Source organism: Vulpes lagopus, chromosome 15 (genome assembly GCF_018345385.1).
Source record: "Vulpes lagopus strain Blue_001 chromosome 15, ASM1834538v1, whole genome shotgun sequence".
Lineage (NCBI taxonomy): Eukaryota > Metazoa > Chordata > Mammalia > Carnivora > Canidae > Vulpes > Vulpes lagopus.
Genome location: NC_054838.1, coordinates 23423204 through 23449401, shown reverse-complemented (window position 1 = coordinate 23449401; position 26198 = coordinate 23423204). Strand labels below are relative to the sequence as shown.

General features: G+C 51.2%; 3 protein-coding genes across 6 annotated transcripts in view; 2 read left to right on the top strand and 1 right to left on the bottom strand.

The window, feature by feature from the left end:
* Positions 1 to 11905, top strand: part of LOC121476466 (short transient receptor potential channel 2) — a 38840-nt gene extending 26935 nt beyond the window's left edge. The window contains exons 17-25 of the mRNA XM_041730509.1: positions 1278 to 1452; positions 4216 to 4416; positions 4502 to 4664; positions 5376 to 5468; positions 6525 to 6717; positions 7143 to 7270; positions 7428 to 7506; positions 10606 to 10735; positions 11551 to 11905. Of these exons, the coding sequence (XP_041586443.1) occupies positions 1278 to 1452; positions 4216 to 4416; positions 4502 to 4664; positions 5376 to 5468; positions 6525 to 6717; positions 7143 to 7270; positions 7428 to 7506; positions 10606 to 10735; positions 11551 to 11891 (1503 nt within the window). The 3' untranslated portion in view covers positions 11892 to 11905. The remainder of the gene's footprint in view (positions 1 to 1277; positions 1453 to 4215; positions 4417 to 4501; positions 4665 to 5375; positions 5469 to 6524; positions 6718 to 7142; positions 7271 to 7427; positions 7507 to 10605; positions 10736 to 11550) is intronic.
* Positions 11906 to 12531: 626 nt separating this feature from the next.
* On the bottom strand, positions 12532 to 16404 carry ART5 (ADP-ribosyltransferase 5). 4 transcript variants are annotated; one of them, XM_041730511.1, is made up of 5 exons: positions 15868 to 16404; positions 15472 to 15684; positions 13791 to 14520; positions 13006 to 13038; positions 12532 to 12924 (listed from the first exon to the last, which is right to left on the bottom strand). In XM_041730511.1, the coding sequence occupies exons 2-5, from the start codon at positions 15529 to 15531 to the stop codon at positions 12818 to 12820; spliced, it is 930 nt and encodes a 309-aa protein (XP_041586445.1). In that variant the 5' UTR covers positions 15532 to 15684; positions 15868 to 16404; the 3' UTR covers positions 12532 to 12817. The 4 variants fall into 4 exon arrangements, with proteins under 4 accessions (XP_041586445.1, XP_041586447.1, XP_041586446.1 ...); XM_041730513.1 differs by having other exon boundaries at positions 12532 to 12921; XM_041730512.1 differs by having other exon boundaries at positions 15472 to 15589.
* Positions 16405 to 17870: 1466 nt separating this feature from the next.
* On the top strand, positions 17871 to 26104 carry ART1 (ADP-ribosyltransferase 1). Its single transcript, XM_041730013.1, has 5 exons — positions 17871 to 17998; positions 22045 to 22162; positions 22440 to 23220; positions 24227 to 24268; positions 25805 to 26104. Exons 2-5 carry the CDS (start codon positions 22100 to 22102, stop codon positions 25891 to 25893), a joined length of 975 nt encoding a protein of 324 aa, XP_041585947.1. The 5' UTR covers positions 17871 to 17998; positions 22045 to 22099; the 3' UTR covers positions 25894 to 26104.
* Positions 26105 to 26198: the final 94 nt, after the last annotated feature.

The window sequence follows — 26198 nt, the reverse complement described above, 5'->3', positions numbered from 1 at the left end:
TGCCTGAGTGGCTCAGCAGTTTGGCGCCTGCCTTTGGCCTGGGGCGTGGTCCTGGAGTCCCAGGATGAAGTCCTGTGTGGGGCTCCCTGCATGGAGCCTGCTTCTCCCTCTGCCTATGTCTCTGCCTTTCACTGTGTCTCTTATGAATAAATAAATCTTTAAAAATATATAGAGAGAGGAGACACAGAGGATGGAAGTGCTCTTTTTGTCCAGAGGTGACAGGAAATAGCTCAGTCAGGATTGATTAATTAAGATTTTATTTATTTATTCATGAGAGACACACACGGAGAGGCAGAGACAGGCAGAGGGAGAAGCAGGCTTCCTGCAGGGAGCCTAATGTGGGACTTGATCCCAAGACCCAGGGTCATGACCTGAGCCAAAGGCAGCCGCTCAACCGCTGAGCCACCCAGCTGTCCCTGCAGTCAGGATTTAAACTGAGGTCTCTGCCTCCAAAGCCTGATCTTATATACAACCCTATACTCTCCTAAAGAGACCCCCACCCCAGCCTACAAATTATTTGAGTCTTTATGGGCCCAGATATTTTTATTCCTTCATTTCCACAAGTATTTCCTTGAAAGCCTATCGTGAGCCAGGCGTTAGGCCTGGCCCTGGGGATATCACAAAGAGCAAGCAATGTCAACCAGGTGAGGAACACGGAGAGCAGTGTTCCAGGGAACGGGAGCATATCCAAAGGCCCAGGGGACAGAGAACGTGAAGGATTAGTGAAACTGGAAGAATTTCTGTGTTGCTAAAGCCTAAGTAGAAATAGCAAGTGGTGGGAAGCAGGCAGGGGCCAGATCTAGCAGAGCCTCAGAAGCAGTGATGGAAGTCATTGTAGGATTGTAAGGAAGTGAGTGATCCCATTAGTTGTGGGTTTTAGAAAGTTCTCTCTACTAGAGGTATGAGGATGGATGGGGTGAGGGAGGGCAGGGGTTCGGGAGATGGTCATTGTCTAAGATGAGGACACAGGAGGAGGTGAAAGAACAAGTTTGGGATAGAAGATGATGAATTTATTTTTTTAACTTGCTTGTGACTGAACTCAAGGACCCTGAGGGACCTCCTGGGGGAAGTCACTTTACTTCTGTGGTCCTCAGTTCATAGCTGAAAAAACTGAGAATACTCATATGGTTGTGAAGGAAATAGACATGAAATATAGGACTTCTCAATAAATGTCCAAACAAGGGCATGAGTGAAAGGAAGAGTCTGGAAGTTCCTCCCAGGAAGGGGAGAGCGGTGACAGGCCCCAGAGAGCCATGCTTTCCTTCCTTCCCCCCAAGCTGGGCCGTCTGCTAAAGATCCCAGTGCTGAAGTTCCTGCTGCACTCGGCCTCGTATCTGTGGTTCCTTATCTTCCTGCTGGGTGAATCCCTGGCCATGGAGTCACAACTGAGTACCTTCCACGGCCGCAGCCAGACCGTCTGGGAGACCTCCCTACACATGGTTTGGGTCACAGGTACATGTGTGGGGCCTTTTATTTGTAGCAGTAGCAGTCCCCCTTTATGGGCTCCCTACTGCTCTTCAAAATAAGTACTCCAACGGGGCGGGGGAGGGGGGTCAGCTCTCCCTGTGGATGCACCCTGAACCTGTAACCTAACCCTTCTGGGCTCCAATACACCAAGAGATGTTCTTCATTTGCTCCCAGTTAGGGAGTCTAGCCCTGTGATAAGACTCCCTGAGCAAGGGCCCCATATTTCCCCCACTCTGGATGTTCCTATCCTCTCACAAATAAGACACTGGTCCATAGTGGCAGGTGGGAAATTAGCTTGGTGTCATGATAGCCTGCCAATATACCACCAGGCAATCTATTCCCAAAAGTCAGGGAACAAGAAGTCTCACAGATCAAATCGAGATGCCTAAATCATATAGTTTATTAAATCCACAAATGGTATACTTATGATGGTGGTGTCAGGGGAACCAGAGTTGAGGTTCGAGCAGAGGGAACAATAGCCAGAAGTTGCCTGGCCCCAACACTTCATCTATGGGAGAGACGTAGGGGCAAGTATGTCTGGCCACAGCTGAAGCTTGCTAATCATCCTGAGGATCAGCTATGAATTGCCTTTGCAATCCTTGTGCAAAGGACACATAGGGCCAGAATGGGTATTACTAATGGGTAGCACACTTAAAAGCTGATGAATCCTGAGACCTTCATCTGCCATATGTATATTCGGTACATAACAAATATTTAGTCTACCCATCCCTTTCTATATATGTTCACACACATATGCTCTACTCAATTTATTTGTTCAACATGTCACCCAAATAACTAACTTATCTGTGCTCAGTGTATAAGTTTCATCCATTCCATCGGTTTTCTTCTATAGCAGAATCAAGTATTCCTTAACAATTCAGCAAAAGCCAATACAAGAATCCCCGGAGCACTACCTAGCCTCTGGCTGGCCAGCTCAACGGGCTGGGCTATCGGCCCCATCCTCAGCTGTCCTCCCCTCATTTAGCTCTAGCTTAGTTAGCAAATCCCCAAGCTACCAGTAGATCAAGTCCACTCCTCCACCCTGTACCAAGCCAGTCAATGATGCCCAAAAGGAAATTTGGCCAAAAAACTCTGGGGAAGAAAACAAGAACAGTCCAACAGGAAAAAATTTTCATCCAATGATTTACTAAACACTGTGGACCTATGCTAAGTGCAGATGAAACCAATTCTGTTCCAGCCCATGGGGAAAGAAACATCTTAAGCAACAAAACTCTGCATTTCTTCATGTACTGTGCTCACTGCTACCCTACTGTGAGTGGAGCCCCAATAATGCACGGATAAGTTAAATATGGTTTCATCCACCTATGAAACATAAAGGTCTGAACATTCCCACCAGGTTCACGAGATAGTCTCTGGCTGGGAGAACTGATGTAGTTCCTGACCTCGCCTTGCTCCCGCTTGTCCCCTGGCCTGTGTTCATCCTCTTTTCCCAGCACTGATGCCTGCCCACGCTGCTTAGCCACCTGGCTGGCTCAAATCTCAGCTTAAAGGTTCCTTTTTTGAGAAACTTTGCCGGGCCCCCAAATCAGGGTGAGGATCTGTTCCTAAACATTCCCAAAGCAGCCTCTCTATTCCTTGCTCTTCAATCTTAGCATTTATCACACTGGCTTGTAACTACTTGGCTACTTGCCTGTCTTCCTCGCTAGAATCTGGGAGTCCAGGGACTGTATTTGTCTTATTCACCACAGGGCCCCCCTGACACATGGTAGTAGCTTAATAAATGTTGGCCTAATCGTGACTCCTAGGCTTTGTTCTGGGCACTGTGGACAAGGAGATGAATCAGACACAGTCCCTCCCCTTAAGGAGTTCAAAGTTTAGGGGAGGTGAAGGGAGACAGACCCAGGAAGAGATATCCTATGGTGCCCCGTGGTTGATGGCATCACAGAAATCTGAAGGAAGCTGTGAGAGCAGAGTTCAGGGAGCAACTCACTCTCTCTGCTTAGGGAAGGCTTCACAGAGGAGGTAGTTTTTGACCTGGGCCATCATGGTGAGCCTGGCTTCAAGCAGGTGTGGAAGGGCCTTCTAGGCAGACGGAGAAAGCACACGCTTGTGTATCCAGGTAATGGAGAAAGGTACAATACAGCAGGATTGCCTGGCTAATGCGGTCTAGCTTCTATGACCCCCCCTCCCCCAATCCCCAGGTCTGGAACTTTTCTCCACTGAGACACAGGCACTCAAAGCAGATGGATAATTTGGAGCCCCTTCAAATCAATATTCTCAAAATATTTGTCCAGTATTTATTTGGTGGAAGGCAGGGAGACAACAGATTTAAATCATTGCCTCCTAGTACCAGCCTCTCCCAGGTGTTAGTTTACGCATATCAACTGCCTGGGATCATCAGTGCAGGCCACACCACAAATGAGTCTGCATTAGCTAGGAGGCATTCATTCATTCATTCACTCATTCATTCATTCATTCATTCATTTAGAGAGAGAGCGCACCAGTGAGGTGGGGAGGGGCAGAGGGAGAGGGAGAGAGAGAATTTAAGCAGTCACCATACCCAGCACAGACCCTGAGATCATGACCTGAACTAAAATTAAAAGTCCAAGGCTCAACTGACTGAGCTACTCAGGCACCCTGGGAGTCTTTTTTATTTTCACAGAAGATCATTTTGTACTTACGTAGATTGCATGTTTACATTTTACCAACTTTGTCCTTATGGTATCTTAGCTCTCCCCCTACCCTGCCCCCACCATAACCTAGCTCTCCTCCTACCACCTCCTCCAGGTTTCCTGTGGTTTGAGTGCAAGGAAGTGTGGATCGAGGGCCTGCGCAGTTACCTCCTGGACTGGTGGAACTTTCTGGACATGGTCATCCTGTCCCTGTACCTGGCAGCCTTTGCGCTGCGCCTCCTTCTGGCTGGGCTTGCCCACGTGCACTGCCGGGATGCCCCTGATGGAGCCACCTGCCACTATTTCACCACAGCTGGTGAGTGCCCCCCAACTCGGTTTGGATCCCCCAGTCCCTTCTCTCCCTGGCCTCTCAGCCTCGGCCTCCATTCCACCCTGCACAGAGCGAAGTGAGTGGCACACTGAGGACCCCCAGTTCTTGGCGGAGGTGCTGTTTGCTGTCACCAGCATGCTCAGCTTCACCCGCCTGGCCTACATCCTGCCGGCCCACGAGTCACTGGGCACTCTGCAGATTTCCATCGGCAAGATGATTGATGACATGATTCGGTGTGTAGTGTCCCTGCTTAGAGCATCCTCCCCTGTGATAGACTCTGCTTGATCTCCTTGTAAAATTCCTTAGCCCTATGCCCCCAGCCCCCAGCCCCCAGCCCCTGCTGGCTAATCCATTCTCATCCAAGGCTTTAACTCTGCTGATGATAAATCTTGTCCAGTAGGACTCTCTGACATACTCACTCATCCTTGAACCACATCTCAGTATTTCAGTCCCTCCCTGGGAGACAGTCCCATCCCCAGATTTGATTGCTTCAACTCAGTACCCTTCATTCTCAGGGAAGAGCTCCTGCTTCGGCACCACTTTATTTTATGATTTTTAAAGATTTATTCATTTATAGAGACAGAGTGTGCGCTTGTGAGTAGAGGTGGGTGTGGAGTGGGCTGGGAAGGTAGGCAGAGGAAGAGAGGCAGAGAGAGAGGGAAAGAGAATCCTTGAGCAGACTCCCTGCTGAGCACAGAGCCCAACTAGGGGCTCAATCCCAGGACCCTGAGATCATGAGCCCCCAAGCACACCCCTACCCTGGCACCATTTTAAATGGCTTCTCCTTTCCCATCCCTACTTTCTCTATTCTTAATAGTCACCAAATTGAACACTTGTCAAGAGATACTGAGTCTGAAGGGTGTCATCTGATCCCTCTTCCCAGAGCATGACTTCTCCCAAGGTGGAGACCTTCTCTGACTCTTCCCCATCCCACCCCCTGCCAGGTTCATGTTCATCCTCATAATCATCTTGACTGCCTTCCTCTGTGGTCTCAACAACATCTATGTGCCCTACCAGGAGACGGAGAGGCTGGGCAAGTATGCTGGGGCAGAGGCAGCATGGGCAGGTGGAAGTCTGAAGCTTAGGGATCACCTCTGCCTTCCCCTACTTCTTCATCTATTCACTCATAATTAATCTCTTGTTTGGGCAAAAATTAATTCACTCTCTCAATTCACATTCATTCATTTGTTAACTCATTCATTTACTCACTTTCTTCTCAAACTTATTATTTTAATAATGTCAGTCCTATGAAATAATTCAAAGCACATTGGACACCTATATACCCTTCACCTAGCCCTATCAATTGAAAATGTTTTGCCACATTTTGCTCAATTTTTTGCTCTCCTTATTCTTTTTTTTTTCCTTGAAACATTTAAAAGTAGGGTGCAAACATCATGACATTTCATCCCTAAATATTTCACGAGATTTACAGCATAACCACAAAACCATTATCACACTCAAAAGCTTTCTTGCTTTCTTTCTTTCTTTCTTTTCTTTTCTTTTTTTTTTTAAATAGGTGCTACACCCTATGTGGGGCTTGAACTCACAATCCATGTGCTACCAACTGAGCCAGACAGATGCCTCCACACTTAAAAAATTTAATATGATCTTGGGGTCATGAGTTCAAACCCCACATTGGGCATAGAGCTTACTTCTGAAAAAAAATATTAAATAAGTAAATAATTTGAAATGAATCCCAAATTATTATTTACTTCACAGTTCTTATTCAAATTTCCCAGTTGCCCCCGCCAAAAAGTCTTTCTAGCTTTTTAAAAATCTGAGATCCAGTCTGGGTCATGTGTTACATTCTCTTGTCATATTAGTCTCCTTTAATCTGCAATACGCCCTCTACCTTTTCTTTTAGCACCTTTGGTGCTACTATATGCTCAATAAATGTTGGCTTACTGAAAGAATGAGTGAGAGCTGAGAAATGACAAGAGTCAGTACGGACTGGGCCTGGGTGGTCCAAGGGCTTCACGGAAGCAAAAAACCCTTGGCTGGGTCCTGGAGGGTGAGGAGGAGTGTTGGGGGGCAGCACTTAGGCTCTCCTCCCATCCCTCACATCCTATCCTTTGCTCGGCTCTGCGTGCCAGTTTCAACGAGACATTCCAGTTTCTGTTCTGGACTATGTTTGGCATGGAGGAGCACAGCGTTGTAGACATGCCTCAGTTTCTGGTGCCTGAATTCGTGGGCCGGGTCCTCTATGGCATCTTTACCATTGTCATGGTCATTGTGTTGCTCAACATGCTCATCGCCATGATTACCAACTCCTTCCAGAAGATTGAGGTGAGCTGAGGCCAGCTCAAGGCCAGGGAGAAGAAGGGACACAGGGATGAGTCTTAGTAATGCTATCAGTTTCTCCAGACCCAAGTCTGGTGCTCTTTCCACTTCCTGGTTGTGAGGAAGTGTGCGCTGTGGAAAAGTAGGTGGGAACATGAGAAGGCAGAGGGAAGATGGGTGGGGTAGGGGTTGTGGCTGGAGAACAGCCTGGGCAGGAACTGGATGGCAGAGGATGAAAGCTAGTGGGGAGGAAGAGAGGAAAAGGTGCTCCAGGCAGGGGCAGTGTGGGTGGTAGACGGAAAAGGGGAGAAGAAGGTGGTGGGCACACTGCAGAAGGAGAGATGTGGAGCCTGGGGAGCTTGAGGCAGACAGGGCTGGCAGGAGGGCTGGCTACCAAAGTGGCCCTTGCTCAGCCCCTGCCTCCGCCCCAGGACGACGCCGATGTGGAGTGGAAGTTTGCTCGCTCCAAGCTCTACCTGTCCTACTTCCGGGAGGGCCTGACGCTGCCTGTGCCCTTCAACATCCTGCCCTCCCCCAAAGCCCTCTTCTACCTCCTCAGGTGATGACTCAGAGCGCTCACCCCCCACCTCCCACGCACCCCGCACTCCACTGGGCTTGTTGCCACCCCCCCACCACTCTACCTCCACCCCCCACCCCCGCCACTTCCTAGGCCCTGGCCCCTGACTAACCCTTGCTGGCCCCTCCGAATCTCTCAGGAAAATTTTCCGCCTCATCTGCTGTTGCTGCTCCTGCTGCAAAAGCAAGAAGCTGGACTATCCGCCAATCCCCACCTTTGTGAGTAATTCATTTGCTAGTCCTGGGTCTTGTCACACCAGGACTTCAACTGTCTTGTCTATACCACCTGTTTGTCTGCACACCCCTAGTCTGTCTTTCCAGTATGTTCCCCAGAAAGCCATTTCCCAAGTCCTCCTCTCGCTTCTGGCTGCCTTTCCCTGTTCCTGGCTCTTGCCATTTCCTAGATTTCCAATCATGGGTCACCCAGCTTAAACAGAAATCCATACTGCGCTGCTCCTAAGCCACAGGCACCTATTTGGCTCAGACCTGTCCTGCAGCCTTAAGCAGCTGCTTGAACGCCTGCTGAGCCAGAGAAGGATCTGGAAACCCCTACTCTCCCCTACCAATCCTTGTCAGTATTGCATTTTTATTACTATTTTTACACAGTCTTTTTGCCATCAAAAAGGAAAAAGCTCCAGATTTCAGACAAACCTCTTTGCCTTAAACTGAGCCAAGACACAGTTGAATGTTTTTGGTTTTTTTTTAAATGTTAGACACCTGATGGCTCAGTGGTTGAGCATCTGCCTTCAGCTCAGGGCATCATCCTGTGGTCCTAAGATCGAGTCCCTCTGCCTGTGTCTCTGCCTCTCTCTGTGTCTCTCATGAATAAATAAATACAATCTTTATAAATAAATTAATTAATTTAAAAAATGTTAAGAAACCAAGGGAAGAATGCCATCACAAACTGGGAAGTTAAACAGCTGATAGAGACGAGAGGAGAGAGGAGGCTGAGCTTCCTTACCTCTTGGTATCTGCTCCCTGACCCAGGCTAGGCATGGGAGCCCCATCCTATTTTAGGCCAGTGTTATGGCCAAGTCTGTAGGAGGTTCTCTCTGTTCCCTTTAAAACTTGTTAACTGGGGGCACCTGGGTAGTTCAGACTGTTAAGTGTCTGCCTTCGGCTCAGGTCATGTTCACAGGGTCCTAGGATTGGGCCCCGAGTCAGGCTTCCTGTTCAGCGGGGAATAGGCTTCCCCTTCTCCCTCTGGCCTTCCCCCTCTGCTTGCGCTCTCTCTCTTGCTCATGCCCTCTCTCTCTCTCAAATAAATAGATAAAATATTTTGAAAAACAAAACAAAACAAAATACAACACTTGCTATCTGAGGATCTCTCCAAGCCAGAGACTCCAGGCCAGTCTGAGGGGGCCCCAGGTCAACTCTGGAGCTCTGAGGTCCCTGGATCCCCAGGTAAGGAAGGCCTTCCCTGATTGGTCGATAGTTTGTTCAACAAACCCTTACCAAGCACACCCATACTGGCAATAAAGATCTGCATAGCAGTGGTCTCTGAAGGTGCTGCCTGTCTAGAGTAGCAGAAGGAAATGGACAGTAATTGCACCACAGGACAAGCTCATGATGGAGAGAAGCACAGGGAGCACAGGGGACAAGCCCCAGATCCAGACTCAGGAGTCAGGGAGCTTCCCAGAGCCCTTGAGAACAGAACAGAACGCTGCAGGGTATACAGGAGGCTGATGGGCAGATACAGTGGAGATGGGAGTTCTAGGCACAAAAACCTGCATGTACTCAGCATGGGGCAAACAGGAAGCTTACAATCAACGAAACTCCCAGAGTTCCCAGTTCCTACCACTCCCTGGCTCCGGGCGATCCTATGTGGATGCCTCCTTCACCGTCATGGACCTCTGACTCCAAATTCTGGAACTATCACCCTTTTCCCTTGGTCACTTCCTATTCCTGTCCAGGCTGCCTGGTGCCTCTTCACAGACCATCTGTCAGGGAGGCTGCACTCTAGGATGAGACTCCACTTCTCCACCTGAGGCTGTACCCAATTCTCTGGGCCTGTGCCCAGTCCTAGAGGGGTAGAGCTACTGTGTCCTGCTGAATCCCCCGACACTAGCCAGCTAGGATGTCCCCCACTGGAGTCCCACCCTCCTCCCAGCTGCCCCCACCTCACTAGCCTGTTCTTTGGTGACCCAGTCGGATGTCCCTGCCCACCTACCCTGCATCCTCAGGAAATGACCTCCCTATGTTCTTATTCCTTATTTTATACAAGGAAAATGCTTTATAGACTCTGTAATTGTAAGAGGCCTATAATTCTCTCTCATATTTCTGCCTGCCCCAGCTTGGTCAATCCCATCTTTCCCCTGAAAATATTTAATAAAATACCTTGCTTTTTTTTATGAGTAAATATGCTAACTATAAAATATTTAGAGAGAAGAGGGCAGCCCAGGTGGCTCGGTTTAGTGCCGCCTTCAGCCCAGGGCCTGATCCTGGAGACCCCGGATCAAGTCCCACATCAGGCTCCCTGCATGGGGCCTGCTTCTCCCTCTGCCTGTGTCTCTGCCTGTGTCTCTCTCTCTCTCTCTCTTTCTCTCTCTCTGTCTCTCATGAATAAATAAATAAAATCTTTAAAAAATATATTTAAAGAGAAGACAAAACTATATACAAATAATTATTTCCTAGGCATAGAGAGCCCCTACTCTATGCCAGGGAAGTACTAACCTGGGAAGTAGGCATTGCTACTATTTCTGTATTAAATTTGGATACCCTCAGGCCTGAAGGAATTAACTTACCTGAGGCGCACAGCTGTTAAGTGACTGAGCTAGAATTTGAGCCTCTATCTTCCCAGTCTTGTGCTTTGCCTACTACACCTCTGTTCTTTCCCACGGTCTGCCCCATCTACATGGGCCCTGCTTGCCCCCTTGGTGCTGTCCTGGGGTCTACAGCCGGACTCCAAATCAATCATTCCAATTTGCCTAATGATTTCCAAATAGACACCTCTCCACATCCTCTAGTTTCCCCCTCTGCAGCCTTTGAAGGGCAAGGTTAACCTGGACCAACTCAAGAAAACCAAGGTGGGGTTGGTGGCAGGAGAGAGAACTCGATGGTGCCAGACTCAACATTTTTGTCTCTGCCCCCACCTTTCTGCTCTGCACCCCCCCACACACCACACCCCCAGTTCTTTTATACTCAGCCTTTGCTCAGCTTCTGCCTCCTTCTGCCTTCCAGGACTGCACCAGTTTCTAGCTATGTGGCCTTCAGGGAGAGACTTAACCTCCATCCTTTATCATCTGGGGAGAGGGTGTAGTGATTACAAAATGACTGAAGGGATAGAGTCCCTCTCACCCTCTGGTCTTCCCATCTCAGGCCAATCCCGGGGCAGGGACAGAGCCTGGGGAGGGAGAGCACAGATCCTACCGCCTCCAAGTCATCAAGGCCCTGGTACAGCGCTACATAGAGACTGCCCAGCGGGAGTTTGAGGAGACCCGACGGAAAGGTTAGTGGCTCACCCCCAAGCCGTCCCCGTGCATTGCGGTAATAAATACCCAGGCTCACACCCTGCAGTGTGGCCCTCCTACTCAATGACTCTCTGAGCCATTCTGACATTTATTCCACTCATTTCATTCACTCCTTCCTTCGTGTGTTCGTTAACTCATCCATTGGCTCACTCTCTTAACTCATTACTCATTCATTTGCTCATTCACTAATTCACTCATTCAATCTACATTCATTGCCACATCCCCTTTGTTCCAGCCTCATTTTGGAGGGAGGGGGCACTGGGTAGAGCAGAGACTCGAGGGAAGTTTTCCGTCTGGTGAGAAAGAGAAACCATCTTTGTAAGCAGATAGTACTTAGGAGAGACCCAGATTGCAATGGGAGCCCCAGGGAGATGGAGAGCCTATTGTTTTGAGAGGCTCATGGGAAGGTAGAAAGAGAGAGGACCAGAAGTTGGAGAAAGCAGAGGTGTAATTCAAACTGGGCCCTGAGCATGGGTAGATGGGAATAGGGCTGACAAGTACAGAGACACAAATCTCTACCCATTAAAAATGTTCCCATCCCTGTGATTCCTGATCCCTTCTCTGGCCCACAAGACTTTCCTTCTTGATATCTCCTAAACTCACGACCACCCCAGTCCCACTCAGATTCGTCTGCTCCAGACTCTGCCTATCCTGACCCCCAGCCCATGAGCCAGTCTCTCACTCCCTCTGGCCTGCAGGCAGGATGTCCCCTGGGATTCTGTTAAGGGAAGTGGTTCAGGGCTGGCTCATCTTCTGAGGGACCGCCCCATCAGCATTTTGTCCCCCACCCCAGACCTTGGCAACAGACTCACGGAGCTGACGAAGACAGTGTCTCGCCTGCAAAGTGATGTGGCTGGTGTGCGGAGGACCCTGGCAGAGGGAGGGACGTCCTGGCCACCTGAAGGTGCCAGCATCCTCAGTCGCTACATCACCCGCGTGCGTAACAGTTTCCAGAACCTGGGCCCTCCCATCCCCGAAACCCCAGAGCTGACAGTGCCAGGGATCGTGGAGACTCCAGCTTCTGGAGAGTCTGGCCCTTCCTCCCCAGCTCATGTGTTAGTGCACAGGGAGCAGGAATCAGAGGCGGCTGGGGACCTGCCCCAGAAGGAAGATTTGGGAATCGAGGGGTCCTGATGTAGTGGGAGGGTCCCTTCTGTCGCTTGGTAGAGCAGCCTAGGTGGGTGAGGATAGGTGTCACTCAGTAGAAGCCTATGCTGCTTTACTTGCCTCAATAAAGTTTCTGTTCTGGATGTCAGATGCCTCCAGAATGTGTGAGAATCTCTGTCTCTCCATGTTTTGAGGTTCCCCTTCCCTCACCCCTGAAATGGACTCTTGTGGGAGCAGGACAGAGAGAAAGGTCTTGCTCTGGGGTCCCAGGTATCTCAGGCTTAGGCTCCTACTTTGAGTTCGAATCTTTAGTCAAAAGAGTTCTGGACTGGGAGGCAGGGAGCCTGGTTTCAATACTAACTCTTTGACCCTAAGCAAGTTGCTTCCCTCCTTAGCTTTGCATTCCTCATCTGAGAAATGGGCTGATGAATCCATCTGTCCTCTTTCCTTCCTTCCTTCCTTTGGGGAGGTTGTGAGGAATCTCTGGCCGTTAAAGCTTCTGGGTTTGCAACTTGTGGTATGTGACAGGGGTCTGCACAGGAGACCATGTCTAGGAGTGATCAAGAAGTCACCCTTTTAGTCCTTCTGTCTCTGAGTCTCCCAAAGCCAAAGCAGGGTAAATGGCCTAGTCTCATGGAATAAACCAATCAAACCAATGAAATTTGATGTCACCACACTGCAATACTGTTTAATTGAGTGGCCATCACAGTACCACCCTTGCTTGTCCCAGGGAGTCCCTACCACATAGCAGGACTCCCTCCACCCTGCCATGGCCTCAGATCCCCCCATATCCTGATTGGATAGAGAGATGACTGGATAGGTCCCCATCCCTGGGGAAATGGCTGCTAGGGCTGGGTCCGAAACCACATTCCCGCTTCGAGGCCATTCTAGGCCTTCTTCTTCATATGAAGGTCACGAGTTCCTAGGACTCCTAAGTGACAGACACTGGGCTTTCAGGGCCCAGCTCCTGAGAGCTGGAAGCCCCCGGGGGCCAAGAGCAGGGTCTTCCAGGAAAGCAGAGAGAAGTCCTTCTTGGAGGTGGAGTCCGGGTGCCCTCCTGCTGGAGAGAAAAAAGAAGGTGAAAGGTCAGCTGAGCCAGGGGGAGTTGAAGCAGGTGAGGAAGGGGCAGAAAGATACTCACTTGGTACAGACACACAGCTCCGCCTCTTCTCCCCTGCAACAGACAGCACGGTGAGGCCTTGGGGTAGATAGCTCCTCACACTCCAAGCTTCCCTTCCCTCCAGGCCCTGGCGTGGGCCATTCCCCTTCTCAATCCAGCTTTCCCTTCTAGCTCTAACTTTCCTTCTTCTTTCTCCCCTGGGAAATCTCCCACAGATTCCCTATCCATCCCTACTCCCACCCCAGCCCCAGCTGCTCCTGAAGCCTGTCCCTGCCTCAGCACTTGGGTATGGTGTATATATGTCGTGTCAAGCCCACTTAGTCCAAGGCCTCCTGAGACCTGAAGCAGCTCCCCTATTACTTTCCTCTGCTTTTCAACCTTCTTAACCGGGTTCTTTTGGTCAATTAGACTGTTCAGCAGATAGAACCTTTTGAAAACATTTACAGAATCACCTGAGGGTGTTCATAGAGCCAGAAAACACTTATAAGACCTTCTACGAGGGGCTCCTGGGTGTTTCAGATGGTTAAGCGTCTGTCTTTGGCTCTGGTCATGATCTCAGGGTCCTGGGATCTGGGCCCACATAAGGCTCCCTGCTCAGCGCGGAGAGTCTGCTTCTCCTTCTCCTTCCCCTAGCTCATGCTCTCTTTCTTTCAATAAATAAATAAAATATTAAAAAAAAAAAAAAGGCCTCCTAAGAGTTGAGAACCCAAGTCATAGAGAACAGTCATCCCAACTTCCCCACTGACCACGTGGGTCTCCTGGTCTCTCCCACCCTGCTGGTCCTGCTTCCCTCATGCATGGCTCACCACCCAGATAGGCGCAGTTAAAGTGACTGCAGGTCTGATTATAGCTCCAGAGGGTCACCAGGCTCCGGGCTCCATCCTGGGAGAACCTGGTGACCAAGAAGACTTCATGTGGAGGGATCAGCACCTCGCGCTCCTCAGGAAAGACAGACAAGGCCTGGATAGGGGCCCCAAAGCAAGTCCTTAGAGAGAAGAAGGTGGCGTTGCCAAATCTGCGGGCCACTGCCTCATCCAGGGAGCTGGAAGCAAACTGGCCCAAGCGGACAGAGTCCCCAAGCCTCTTGGGTTCAAAGTGAAGAGTGCCCACACCTCGGAACACCACCTCCCCAGGTCCCCGGCTGCAGCCTCCACTGCCCTGCAGCAGCTGCAGGGCCCGGGTGAGGTAGAAATGCAGAGCCTTGAAGGGGAAGTGCCTCATGTAGGACTCCCGGGAGCCACCACCTGTCCGCACAGCCTGGTTCAGCTCCCAGTACAAAGTGTTAGATGAGTTGGTATAGACCATGATGGCGATTCCATGCTGGGCTTTGAAGCCAGGGGGCAGGGTGAGCCCTTGGCGCTTGTGCTCCCAGGCCCCCCGGGCTGCCTCCCAGGACTCTCGCAGCAGGGCATGGCGGGCCATCTCCTCCTTCAGCAGAGGGCCTGCTTTCTCTTCCATCTCCTCTGTGCAGCCCACATAAGCATCATCGAAAGTGTCTGGAGCCAGGCCCAGGGGCAGGATGGGAACAGCCTGGGCCTATGGATGTAGGAAAGAGAGGAGCCACATAGGAAAGGGCAGAAGTTCAGAGCACTGGACAGAGAACACTGGACTGGTGGCAGATCAATCCAGAAACACAGTATCTCGGTTCTATGACCAAATATCCAGTGTATGTCATTTGGCAAGAGCTCAAGAGCTTAAATAGCACAGCTGCTGGAGTCAGACAGCCGTGGATTCAAATGATGACTTCTCCACCTACTAGCTGTGGGATCTCGGGCAAGTCTCTTAACTTTTCTGAGCTTGAGGTTCTCCATGTATAAACTGAGGATACTTCCAACCTCACAGGAATATTGCGAGGGCAGCATGTACAACTTGAAGGGGTCATTTTGTCCTTAGAGAGTTCCTACACCTGGTAGGAAGTGGGGTTAGCTGACTTCCAAACACTGTTCTGGCTCTAAGACTCAGTATGCAGGTGATACACAAATCTACAGCCAACGTCCAGTGACCTGACCAGGTCTCCATCCTTAGGTTCACTTGCCCCTTCATGCCACCACACCCAGACAGTGTCAGCTCTGAGACTCCTGAGTCCTCTCTCCTGCTTTCGCAGCCCATACTCCCAAGCATGGGGTGGGGCTGTGGAGGAGGTCAAGCTCTGGTCTGGGAGGGCCTGCAGGAGGGCAGCACACAGGTAGCCAGAGCCGGTTTCCCTGGGCTGAGCCTGTGGTGGCAGACAGGGAGTGGGGAGGAACAATATGAAGGAAGGAGCACCCTAAGGGGACCAGTGGATGGAGGCAGAGGTTCTGGGAGAGAGAATGGGAACTTGGGGCTCCCTGCAGGGGATGGAGTTTCCTGAGAAGAAGAGGATTAAGAGGACTGGACTCCTAGAAGAGGGTCCCTGGGAGAAATTTTTGAGGAGTCAGCCCCCCAGTCCACCTCTTTTGGGTCTGCACCTGACCTGTTCCCTTTGTGGCAGAAGGTTCTCCCAGTTACCTGCCAGAGGGCATGGAAGCCGAGGTAGCTAAGAGCCATCAGCAGAGCCGCCAGCATCATTCCTGGGGGAGACTCAGGAGGGCGAGGTCCAGATGAAGAGGGCACCAGCGGCGATGGGCTGGGGGACAGAGGTCAGGGTCCCTTCCTCTGGGGTGTGAAGGGTCCCAGTCCGGGACGCGGCCCAAGCGGGTGTGGGCGGGGCCAAGGGCGGGCCTAAGGGCGTGGGCGGGGTTTTAGATTCTGCGGTAGCCCCCAACCCCAGGGCTCGGCTCCCCGGGTTTCCCACCTGCCCCCATGCTCGGCGCCTTCTGCTCCGGGACCGTCTTGCGATGGTAAAGGTGGAGCACTAACTTGGCTCGGCCCGGGGAGGGGAGGGGGCGGGAGCCAGGGACCCACCTGAAGTTGCCGGGGTGACAGCGGGAAGGAGCACTGAGGGCACGGGCGGCGGGGGGCTTAAGTCCCGGCGGGCGCTGCGCTGTCCCGCTGTCCCGGGAGTGCGGCCGGTGCACAGAGTCCCGCGGCTAACTATAGCCCCCGCGGCGGTAACCCGACACCTCTCTTCTGCAACAACGGACACGGGGCAGGGGAACGCGGGCGGCGCGGGAAGGGGCCGAGGGGCGCACCTCCCCTCCCCTACTGCGACCTCCCTGCAGAATCCGCTTTGGCTCGGAGCGAGACCGGGCTTAAGGGAGGGACTTGTGACGCTCGGCCTCTCCCTCTAGCGGCCCCGACCTGGCCGTGCCCCAGCTCTCAGACCACTAGGCCGGGGAGGCCCACGAGGGTCCCCCCCACCAAGAACTCTCCGCTGGGGCGCTCGCCGATTTGCATGAAATTTGCATAAGGCCCACTCGTGGGGCACCTGTGGTCCAGCATCTGAGCGGCACCCACCCGTCCCCTTCCCTTCAGTAGGGCTGGACCAGATGCAGAGCTGTCTCACATCCTCAGGGGCCAGCCCCGCTCCCTCCCCAGACCCTCTCTCAGGATCTCTTACACCCAGGTGACCCCATGTTTATAAACACTATCCTTTCCCCTCCCCTGCTGCGGGCCTGTCTATAAATAACCTGGCTCTGAGTTTTGGATGCTAATCAGAGGTAATGGGAGAAGGGGCCAGCTGAGAAATCAGTAAGCAGCTCTGGGGACAGCTTTCTGGCAGCCTGAACCTGAGGGTTATTCCCAAAGTGGTCAGGGATTTGGGGGTCCCAAAAAGAGATGCTTCTTGCTGCTTGCTGGGGCTGAGGTGGGCATAGAAGGCTAGACTTTCCTCAGGGCCTCCATCCTGATCTGGCTCATTCGTTTAGCCCCATCTGCACCGCCCCATTCCCACAGGTTGCCAGTCAAATGAAGAATTTCCTTCTTGTAGAATCCTTTCTCCAAAAATCCTTCCTATATACCCAAAAAGACAAACTGTGTGTCTGGGCTTGGAGAAGTGCGGCGAGGGAGGTGGGAAAAGTGTCTTCCCAGAAAACCAGAGCGCTTGTCAGGCAGACACACAGCTTCTAGATAAGTACTCTTGTCTCCTTCCAGTGAGATGGACCATCCCGAAGTTCACCTAGATTAGAAACATCAGTTTCTCTACTGTTCCCCATTACTGTGAAAAACCAAATCTTGCCTATTTATCCTGACTGCCAGACTCCATGGAGGACCCTGAGCACTCGCAGTTGCTGGAACAGAAGATACTGTCTGGGACAGCTAGGCCTGCTGAAACAAGTCCCTGGTAGCAGATCTACCGGGATCAGGGTTTGTCCTCTCCCCACATGGAAGTGCTTCTCCCAACCAACCGAAATGTGGAAATCCAAGAAAGGCCCCAGGAGATGGAGTCACATTTAGTCATTGAGCAGGGACCCTGAGTGAGGCAGAAAGTCCTCCAAGATCACATAGCAAATCAGTGCTAGCCAGACCCAGCCTCCTTAATCTGGAAATTTCTCCTTGCACATTAGGAGAGTCTCCATGTGCACATAAGACAAACACAGGGATCCCTGGGTGGCGCAGCGGTTTGGTGCCTGCCTTTGGCTCAGGGCGCGATCCTGGAGACCTGGGATCGAATCCCACGTCAGGCTCCCGGTGCATGGAGCCTGCTTCTCCCTCTGCCTGTGTCTCTGCCTCTCTCTCTCTCTCTTTTTGTGTGTGTGTGTGTGACTATCATAAATAAATAAAAATTAAAAAAAAATTAAAAAAGAAAAGACAAAGTGCAAAGATACTGAGGACAGGACTGCTGCACAAAGGACCAGACCCAGTGGGGAGGCAGTTGTTCTAGCCTGGATCCTCGATGTCTCAGCCCACCTTCTCTCTGGCTTCAGGACTTCCCTTTTTTATGGGAGGTACACGGGCCCAGGGCAGACTGGGCAGAGGCTAACGTTCCCAAGCCTTCAGGAGACATCCAGAAATAGATGGGGGAGTGTCACATTTCTGAGCAGCTGTGTGGATACAAGGGGTAGGAGAACTGACAGTATAAAGGAGAAACCTGCCTTCCCCCTCCCCTGGTGGTCATCACTGGAGACCAACACCAGCTTCCCTGGAGAAAGCCTAGGTAAGGGGCACACCACCCTCCTCCTGGGTACAGGGCAGGGAAAGACTTTTTTAAAGGGGAATTTTGGGGTATTTTTTTAAGAAAGATTTTATTTATTCATTTGAGAAAGAGAGAGAGCCTGAGCAGAGGGAGGGGTAGAGGGAGAAGCAGACTCCCTGCTGAGCAGGGAGCCTGACACCCCAGGATCATGACCTGAGCTGAAGGCCACCCAGGCACCTGAAATCTGGAGTATTGGTGGAATTCTAGGAGTCGATAGGAACAGTTTCAGGGAAACTTTTATCTTAGTCTGTTCAGGCTGCTATAAACCACCCACCCACAGACTGAATAACTTATAAACAACAGACATTTATTTATCATAGTTCTGGAGGCTGAAAGTCTGAGGTTGGGGTGCCAGCATGGTTGGGTGAAGGCCCTCTTTCTGGCTCATAGCCAACACCTTTTCACAATGTCCTCATGTGGGGGCAGGGGCTAGGGAATTTTGTGGGGTCTCTTTTATAAGAACAGTAATCTCATTCACGAGGGCTCTTCCCTCATGAACTAATTATGTCCTAAAGGCCCCACCTTCTGAAGCCATCAGAGCAGGCATTAGGATTTCAACATATGAATTTTGGGTGAACACCAACATACAGACCATAGCATCTTTGATGGAAATATTTAGGATATCTGGAAGTTTTGGGGGCATTGGGAAATTTGGGGGTTCCTGAGAAGGGATTTGGAGTCAAAACCCCAGAAGGGAATGTTCAGTGAGGGTCTGGATGAGGAGAAACTGACAGGTGTCCCGACAGGATGAGGAAAAAAACAGAGGGCAGGTAGGATAGAAGTGGCTGCTCAGTGCCTCCATCTCTTCACCTCCCGTAATGTCCTCATCGCTTGGGTCCCACCCTATTCCCCCTCAACGCTGCTGGTGAAAGTCATCCATCTACTTGCTCTGCAGTGGCCTACACTGTCAGCTGTACCCAGAAAGCCTCTCAGACTCTCAGCAAACATTCCAGGAGGCCTCATTTGTGCCTGGCTGGGGCTCAGCTCTGTGTTTTTTGGGGGCTATCTTTTGTTCAAAGTGACCCATTCTGTGTCCCAGCCCTGAAGGAACTCACAAGCCAGGACAGGAGATAGACACAGAAGGGCAACACAGTATGATGAGGACAGTGACAGAGGAAAGCACTGGGTGATGTAAGACCACAGAGAAGTTGGACGGCTCCCTGGAGAAGGTGACCCCTGAGCTAAGTCTTGAAAAGTGGGTAGTAGGATGAGGGCATCCCCAGCAGATGGCAATGCGTGCAGAGCCACAGGGAAGGAAGCAGTGATGCCTCACCTGGAGCTTTGTTCTGTCTTGAAGAAGCCAAGCATGGGGCAGGGGGGGAGGGCACAGGGCTGCAAAGATCATGGAGGGCTAGGTCACAGAGCACCTCCAATGCCAACTTGAGGAGGCTCTGTCCTGAGGCCACAGAGGAAAGTTGTGTTTTGTTGTGGTTTTTTTTTTTCCCCTTTCTAGATGTGTTCTCATCTCTTCCCTCATATATATATTTTTAAAAATTGAAAAAAAAGAAAAGAACCAGAAGGGATTATGGAGGGGATTATGGACACTTAGCCTGAGTACGACTGGGGGTAGAGACACAAGCACCTGAAACTCCTATAACACGGTGTGAGAGTGCATATATCCATTTTCTGAGGAGAGGCTTCAGCTTTCATCAGATTTCCGAAGATAAAGAACCGCTGTTTTACCATTTGTGAAAGGAAATTGGAAATACCTGTGATTCTGCTTATACGTGCATAGGGTATCTTTAGAAGGATACACAGAAAATGGGAATGTTAGTTGCCTCTGGGGAGACAGGGGAAGGACATAGAGAAAGGTGTTTCACTGCATGCCTTTCGGACTATTTAAATTTTGAACAATGAAAATGTATTTACCTGTAGAAAATTAAAACTTTAAAATGGTAAAAATTAAAGTTAAGATTGATCTTATTAGTGAGCAGAGATGTGAATTAAAAAATAGATACCATCTGTGCCCACCAGGTAAGTGAAAGTTAAAAACAGACCATGATAGCCAGCACTGGCAAAGATGTAGAGGAAAGGGCCCTCTCATTCACTGTTGTGGAAGGGCAAACCAGTGTCCCTGGGTGGCAGTTTGGCAGTGCCAAATAAACAATAATTATAGCCTTTAAACATCATATAACTTCTAGATATCTTTCCTATAAAAATATGCAAATAGACAAAGATTTCTATACCAGGATGTTCAGTGAAGTATTATGTGTAATATCAAAAATGTCAAAAAAGGGGCACGTGGGTGGCTCAGTGATTGAGCATCTGCCTTTGGCTCAGGTCATGATCCCAGGGTCTGGGGATCGAGTCCCATATCAGGCTCCCAGCAGGAAGCCTGCTTCTCCCTCTGCCTAGGTCTCTGCCTCTCTGTGTGTGCGTGTTTCATGAATAAATAAAATCTTTTTTTTATGCAAAAAATTTAGGAAAAAAATCTGTGTCGATCAATAAGAAAATGGTTGAACAAATTATGCTTTAACTATATTATGAAATTCCATGCTGTCAATATAATAAGGTAGATGTGTATATATGATATGGAAAGAAGTCCTTGATAGATTGTTTCCTGGAAAAAAAACGTTCTAGGACACGGATGTGAAGGCATGTTCTTTTTGAAAAAAAAAAAAAATGACAATAAAAACCAAAACCAGCCTGTGTACAGGAAACTATGGGTGCATGCATATTTACATATTAAATTATTTGCACGTGCACCTAAAATGGTCCTACAGGATACTATTATTATGGTAATAGCAGCACAAGTATGAGAGAGGGAGGGCTCGGAGGGAGAAAGAAGACAGGGACTTGGACTCTATGATTCGTTTTTTTTTTCACTATAAGCATATGCATTACTTGGTAATAAAAGAAACAGAAAAAAAGAAGAAGCAGTGCTGATTTAAAAGCCATCTGTTCCAATCCTGACCCAAAGCTGGGACTCCGCCTTCTTGGAGCATCACTCCCTACCCCATCCTCCCCTATCTCCCAGGCCCTCTCCCTCACCATCTGGGAGTCTACACTATCACTGTCCTGGATGCAGTTGAGGGCTTAGGAGAGGAGGGCTCAGTTCTCAGCAGGACTGCGGGAGGAGAGGATGGCTGGATCCTGTCCCTGGAGAACTGCCATGGCCCCACCAGCTGGCCAGTCCTGGATCTGTTCCAGCCTCACATCCCCCATTGGGTGAAGCCCAAACCTCTCACCATGGCAGTCGAGACCTTTCAAGACTGGCCCCAGTCTTTCCAACATTCCCACACTGCAAGCTCTGCCATGCTGGACACAAGGTCTTTCACTTTTTTATTTTTTATTTTTTTTATGATAGTCACAGAGAGAGAGAGACAGAGAGAGAGAGAGAGAGGCAGAGACATAGGCAGAGGAAGAAGCAGGCTCCATGCACCGGGAGCCCGATGTGGGATTCGATCCAGGGTCTCCAGGATCGCGCCCTGGGCCAAAGGCAGGCGCCAAACCGCTGCGCCACCCAGGGATGCCAGGTCTTTCACTTTTTACATCCAATACATTTGCTCCTCTTATTTCTGCTGTTCTAGGTAGGCTCTTTCCCACCCCAAATCCCACTCCTCTCCCAATCTCCACTGATCGAAGCCTTATTTTTCTATTCATCCTGAAAGATCCTATTCAGATAACACCTCCTCCAGGAAGTCTCCCAAGATCCTTCTGGCAAGAAAGGTCCTCTCCCGAGCATTCATTTCTTTCTTTCCTTCTTTCTTTCTTTTTTAAAGATTATTTATTTGTGAGAGAGAGAGAGAGAGCATGAGCGGGGAGGAGGAGACGGGGGACAGGGAGAAGAAGCAGACTCCCTGCTGAGCTGGGAGCCTGATGCAGGGCTCAATCCCAGGACTCTGGGATCATGACCTGAGCCGAAAGCAGACGTATGACCGACTGAGCCACCCAGGTGCCGTGAGTCTTCATTTTTATGCTGTGACTCTGTGCCAGGCACTGGGAGTGGCAAAGACCAGGTGTCAGTTAATGTTTTAAATTGTACAGGTAACATTCCCATTTTCTAGATGAAGAAACTGAGACCCACAGAGAGACAGTGACTTGTCCAGGGCTACCTCCAACATGCAGACTCCTCCCTTGATGTCTCTGCTGCTTGTGTCTGTGGGCCTCATGGAAGCACTTCAGGTATGGTCACCCTCCACCGTGCCCACGCCAGCAGGGAGCTGCTTTGTTGGCTTCTTCTGAGCTCTGGGAGGAGGAGCCGTGGGAGTAGAGGGTGACTGTCTCCACTGCCGCTCGCCCAGCAGAGGGGCCAGCCCCAGACCCACTAGTGGTCCCAACCCCCTCCCCCTCCAGGTGTGTCTGGGACCCTGGGGGTCCTCATCTAGTTGGACAAATTTGATGACAGGCTCCCACTCTCCCAGGCTCAATCTCTCAGTCCTGACTGCCCCGTCTCCCTCAGGCCCAGGGCCACCCCATCACCCGTCGAGACCTGTTCTCCCAGGAAATGCCCCTGGACATGGCCCCGGCCTCCTTCGATGACCAGTACGCTGGCTGCGCGGCAGCCATGACGGCTGCTCTCCCCGACCTCAACCAAACGGAGTTCCAGGCCAACAAGGTGTACGCCGACAGCTGGGCGCTGGCAAGCAGCCAGTGGCAGGACCGCCAGGCCTGGGGGCCGGAGTGGGGCCCGAGGCCCACCCGGCTGCCCGCACGGCCCCCGGGCTTCCGCGACGAGCACGGGGTGGCCCTCCTGGCCTACACAGCCAACAGCCCCCTGCACAAGGAGTTCAACGCGGCCGTGCGAGAGGCGGGCCGCTCCAGAGCCCACTACCTCAACCACTTCCCCTTCAAGACACTCCATTTCCTGCTGACGGAGGCCCTACAGCTGCTGGGCAGGGGCCAGCGTTCACCCCAGTGCCACCAGGTGTTCCGAGGGGTGCATGGCCTGCGCTTCCGGCCAGCCGGACCCGGGGCCACCGTAAGGCTGGGGGGGTTTGCATCTGCATCCCTGCAGAACGTCGCAGCCCAGCAGTTTGGGGAGGATACCTTCTTCGGCATCTGGACTTGCCTTGGGGCACCTATCAAGGGCTATTCCTTCTTCCCCGGGGAGGAGGAGGTGCTGATCCCCCCCTTCGAGACCTTCCAGGTGATCAATGCCAGTAGACCAGCCCAGGGCCCCACCCGCATCTACCTCCGGGCCCTGGGCAAGCGCAGCACGTACAACTGTGAATACATTAAAGGTGAGCGTGGAGTGTGCCCCACGCAGAAGACAGGCTTCCCCGCATTTCCAGCAGGTCCATATACAAATTCGACAAACAGATGAACAGTGAGGGGGACCCAGTCCTATCCTCTGCCCCTCTACCCTTTGCATCCAAGGGGAGACAATCTTCTGAGGTAGCAGGACCCTTGTCTTTGGAGGTCCCTAAGGCAGGGCTGGCCACTTACCTGCTGAGAGGCTGAAGAGGGTTTCCTGACTGAAGCAGGTGGCCATTTGAGGGCCAAACAGAATTGGTCAGGCTTTTCTCCCAGCTGGAAGCTAGAAGGCAACTAATTTATGGCCACAGCACTGACATCCAGACCATTGTTGCCAAGTACAAGTAAGAGCCCCAAACTCAGTTTCCAAGAGGAGCACATGTATCTGGCTGAATGGAAATCCTGTGCTGCCATGTATACTGACTAGGGGTGCCAGGGGGGTGGGAAGACAGCAGTTGGGTGTTGTGCCCCAAAGTTCCACTTCAGGCAGTCACAGGCTTCAGATACTCTTCCTGTCTATCCCCCAGGACCGGCCAGAGGTGGAATCCTGAAGACAGGCCCAGGTTCTTAATCTCTGAAAGGGCTGTGGCCCGCTGGTCCTGGCTGAGTGATTCCCAGGGGTTTGCGAGGTCCATTTTGCACAATTAGAGGCAGGTTGTTGGCTGGAACTGTGGACTGCATCTAAAATGGGAGATGGTCCAGTGTGGCTTCCATTCCCACTTGGACAGCATCATGAGTGCAAAGTACATCAACTAGTGCCTCCTTGGCTGTGACAAGGCATGGGAGAGGGAGAGGGCTGGCTCCCTTCTAGCTCTGCAGCTCATGGGTCAAGTCAAATGCAAGTAAGGGAAGTCCTACCATAAGGAAGCAGAGTTAGGGGAAAATATACCAGCTTGTCCTAGAGTAAGCTGGGGATGGACCACAGGGTTCTGGGGCTCCTTCCTGTCCTGAGAGCTACTGACCCTTTGATTCTTTTCTGTTTCTTCCCTACAGACAAGCAGTGTAAGTCTAGGCCCTGCCGTCTGGATAACTCAGGTAAGAGCTGCAAGTCTATGTGGGGCTCAGCTGAAGGATAAGTAGGCTGCCCTTGGGTTGGACTCCTCTCCTGGATGCATGTTCCCCTTGAAAGGAAAACAACCCCCTTTTCATCAAAACAAGTAAATCCTCTGAAGCAGAACCCCTATAGGATATATGTGTGTGTATGGGGCAGTGGTCATGCAAGCTGACACACCTGCCTGCCAGTCTGGGGCTGCCCCCACCCTCACAGGAGGCCACTGATCAGGCCCCAGAGAGATCCAGGGTATCCTGGGGGGACAGAGGGAAGGGTCACTCCCACAGTCCTCCCTGGGTCTTTTTCAGCTGCAGAACCCACTGTCTCTATTACTGCCCTCAGGGCTCCTTAGACCACCTTCCAAGGTCAAGGTCAGGCCTTGGGTGCTGGAGACCTGCGCTCTCATCCAGACTCTACCAACTCTCTCTGTGACCAAGTCAATCCCTCTCTGGCCTCAGTTTTCCTATCTGTATAATAAGCATATTAGACTAGATGACCCCCAGGTGCCTTTCAGCTGTGACTCTTTTCTTTCCTTGAATATCCTCCTCATCTGGGCCTTTCTGGGCCACACTTCTCCAGGTGGGGACAGGCTTTTCCAGGGGAACCAACTGGAATAGGGCCATTCTCAGGGAATAATGGCTTTCTCCACTCCTCCCCCTTAGGCCCCTCCTCCTTGCCCCAGGGCTCTGTGAACAGAGGGCAGGCAGGCGCCCTGGCCTCCACTTAGTTCCCACCATTCTCCATGACATAGTACCACTCAGAGTTCCAGGCACATGATGCCATGAATCCTCACCATGATCCAGGAGTGTGGGTACTGTCATCGCCCCTATTCTACAAATGAGGGAACTAAGACCCAGAGAGGTAAAGCAACCACCCTACACACACAGCTAGTAAGGGGTAGGGTCCAAACAGCCAAATTCTGAACCACCACACTACCTGGTCCCACCACTCCCCAGACACCATCTTGTTTTATCCTTATTGTACAATAAACTATTGGAAGGGGGAAGAACAGGGAGTATTATCCTCATTATACAGGAAAGGGAGACCCAGAGACAGAAGTGACTTGCCTAAGGTGACAGAATGAGTCAGTGGCAGAGCCAGTGTCAGAATCCAGATCTCCAGCCTCCAACCAGCCTGAGTTCTGGTAATGTATTTTCAAGCACTGGACACGTTTAGGATCCACCCCTACCCCTGGACAACCAGCAATCAGAGGTTGGGCAGAGGGGCAACGATGAGCATCACTAGAGCCCACTCACATCTCCTCTCATTGTTCACCCCACCCTGCAATGCCTCCTTTGTGTCAGCGGAGGCAGGGGCACAGACCCTCCTAGTTACCTCTGGAAGGCGAACAGGGGGCTCTTTCATCTGCCTGCCCTCCTCCCTGAATTCTTGCTCCTCATCTCTGGCTCCCATTGTTTGTCAGTGTTTCCAGCTCACTCTGTTCATTCCTCTTCATCCTGTTCCTTTGTGTACCGGATTTTAGCTCGAAACCTCTCTCTCTGGCTCTGTTTTTCCTGCAGCCATGGGTCAAGGCCCCCCTTCTGCAGTCTGGTCCCTCCTACTGACGCTCTGGTTTCTTGCTGGGGGAACTGGGGGAACCTTTTCATAGAGACCAGCCTCCCATGATCCATCCAACACTGAACAGCTCTGCCTTCCCAACACGCTGCCTTGATCGTGGAACATGGCGATGTCAGCCTCTTGTGTGCTTTAAGGACAGCCAGGATCCATGGTAACTCCCTCTGCAAGGAACACTGGGACTTCCTCTGGCAGCTGCCAGGTTTGCTAATGAAGAAATAAAGGACTTCGGGGACTGAGCCTTACCCAAAGCTCTGAGAGTGAGACACTGAATAGAGGCAGGGGTCTCTAGGGCAGGCGACAACTCACTTGGAGACTGAAGATTAAACTAGTTTGGGG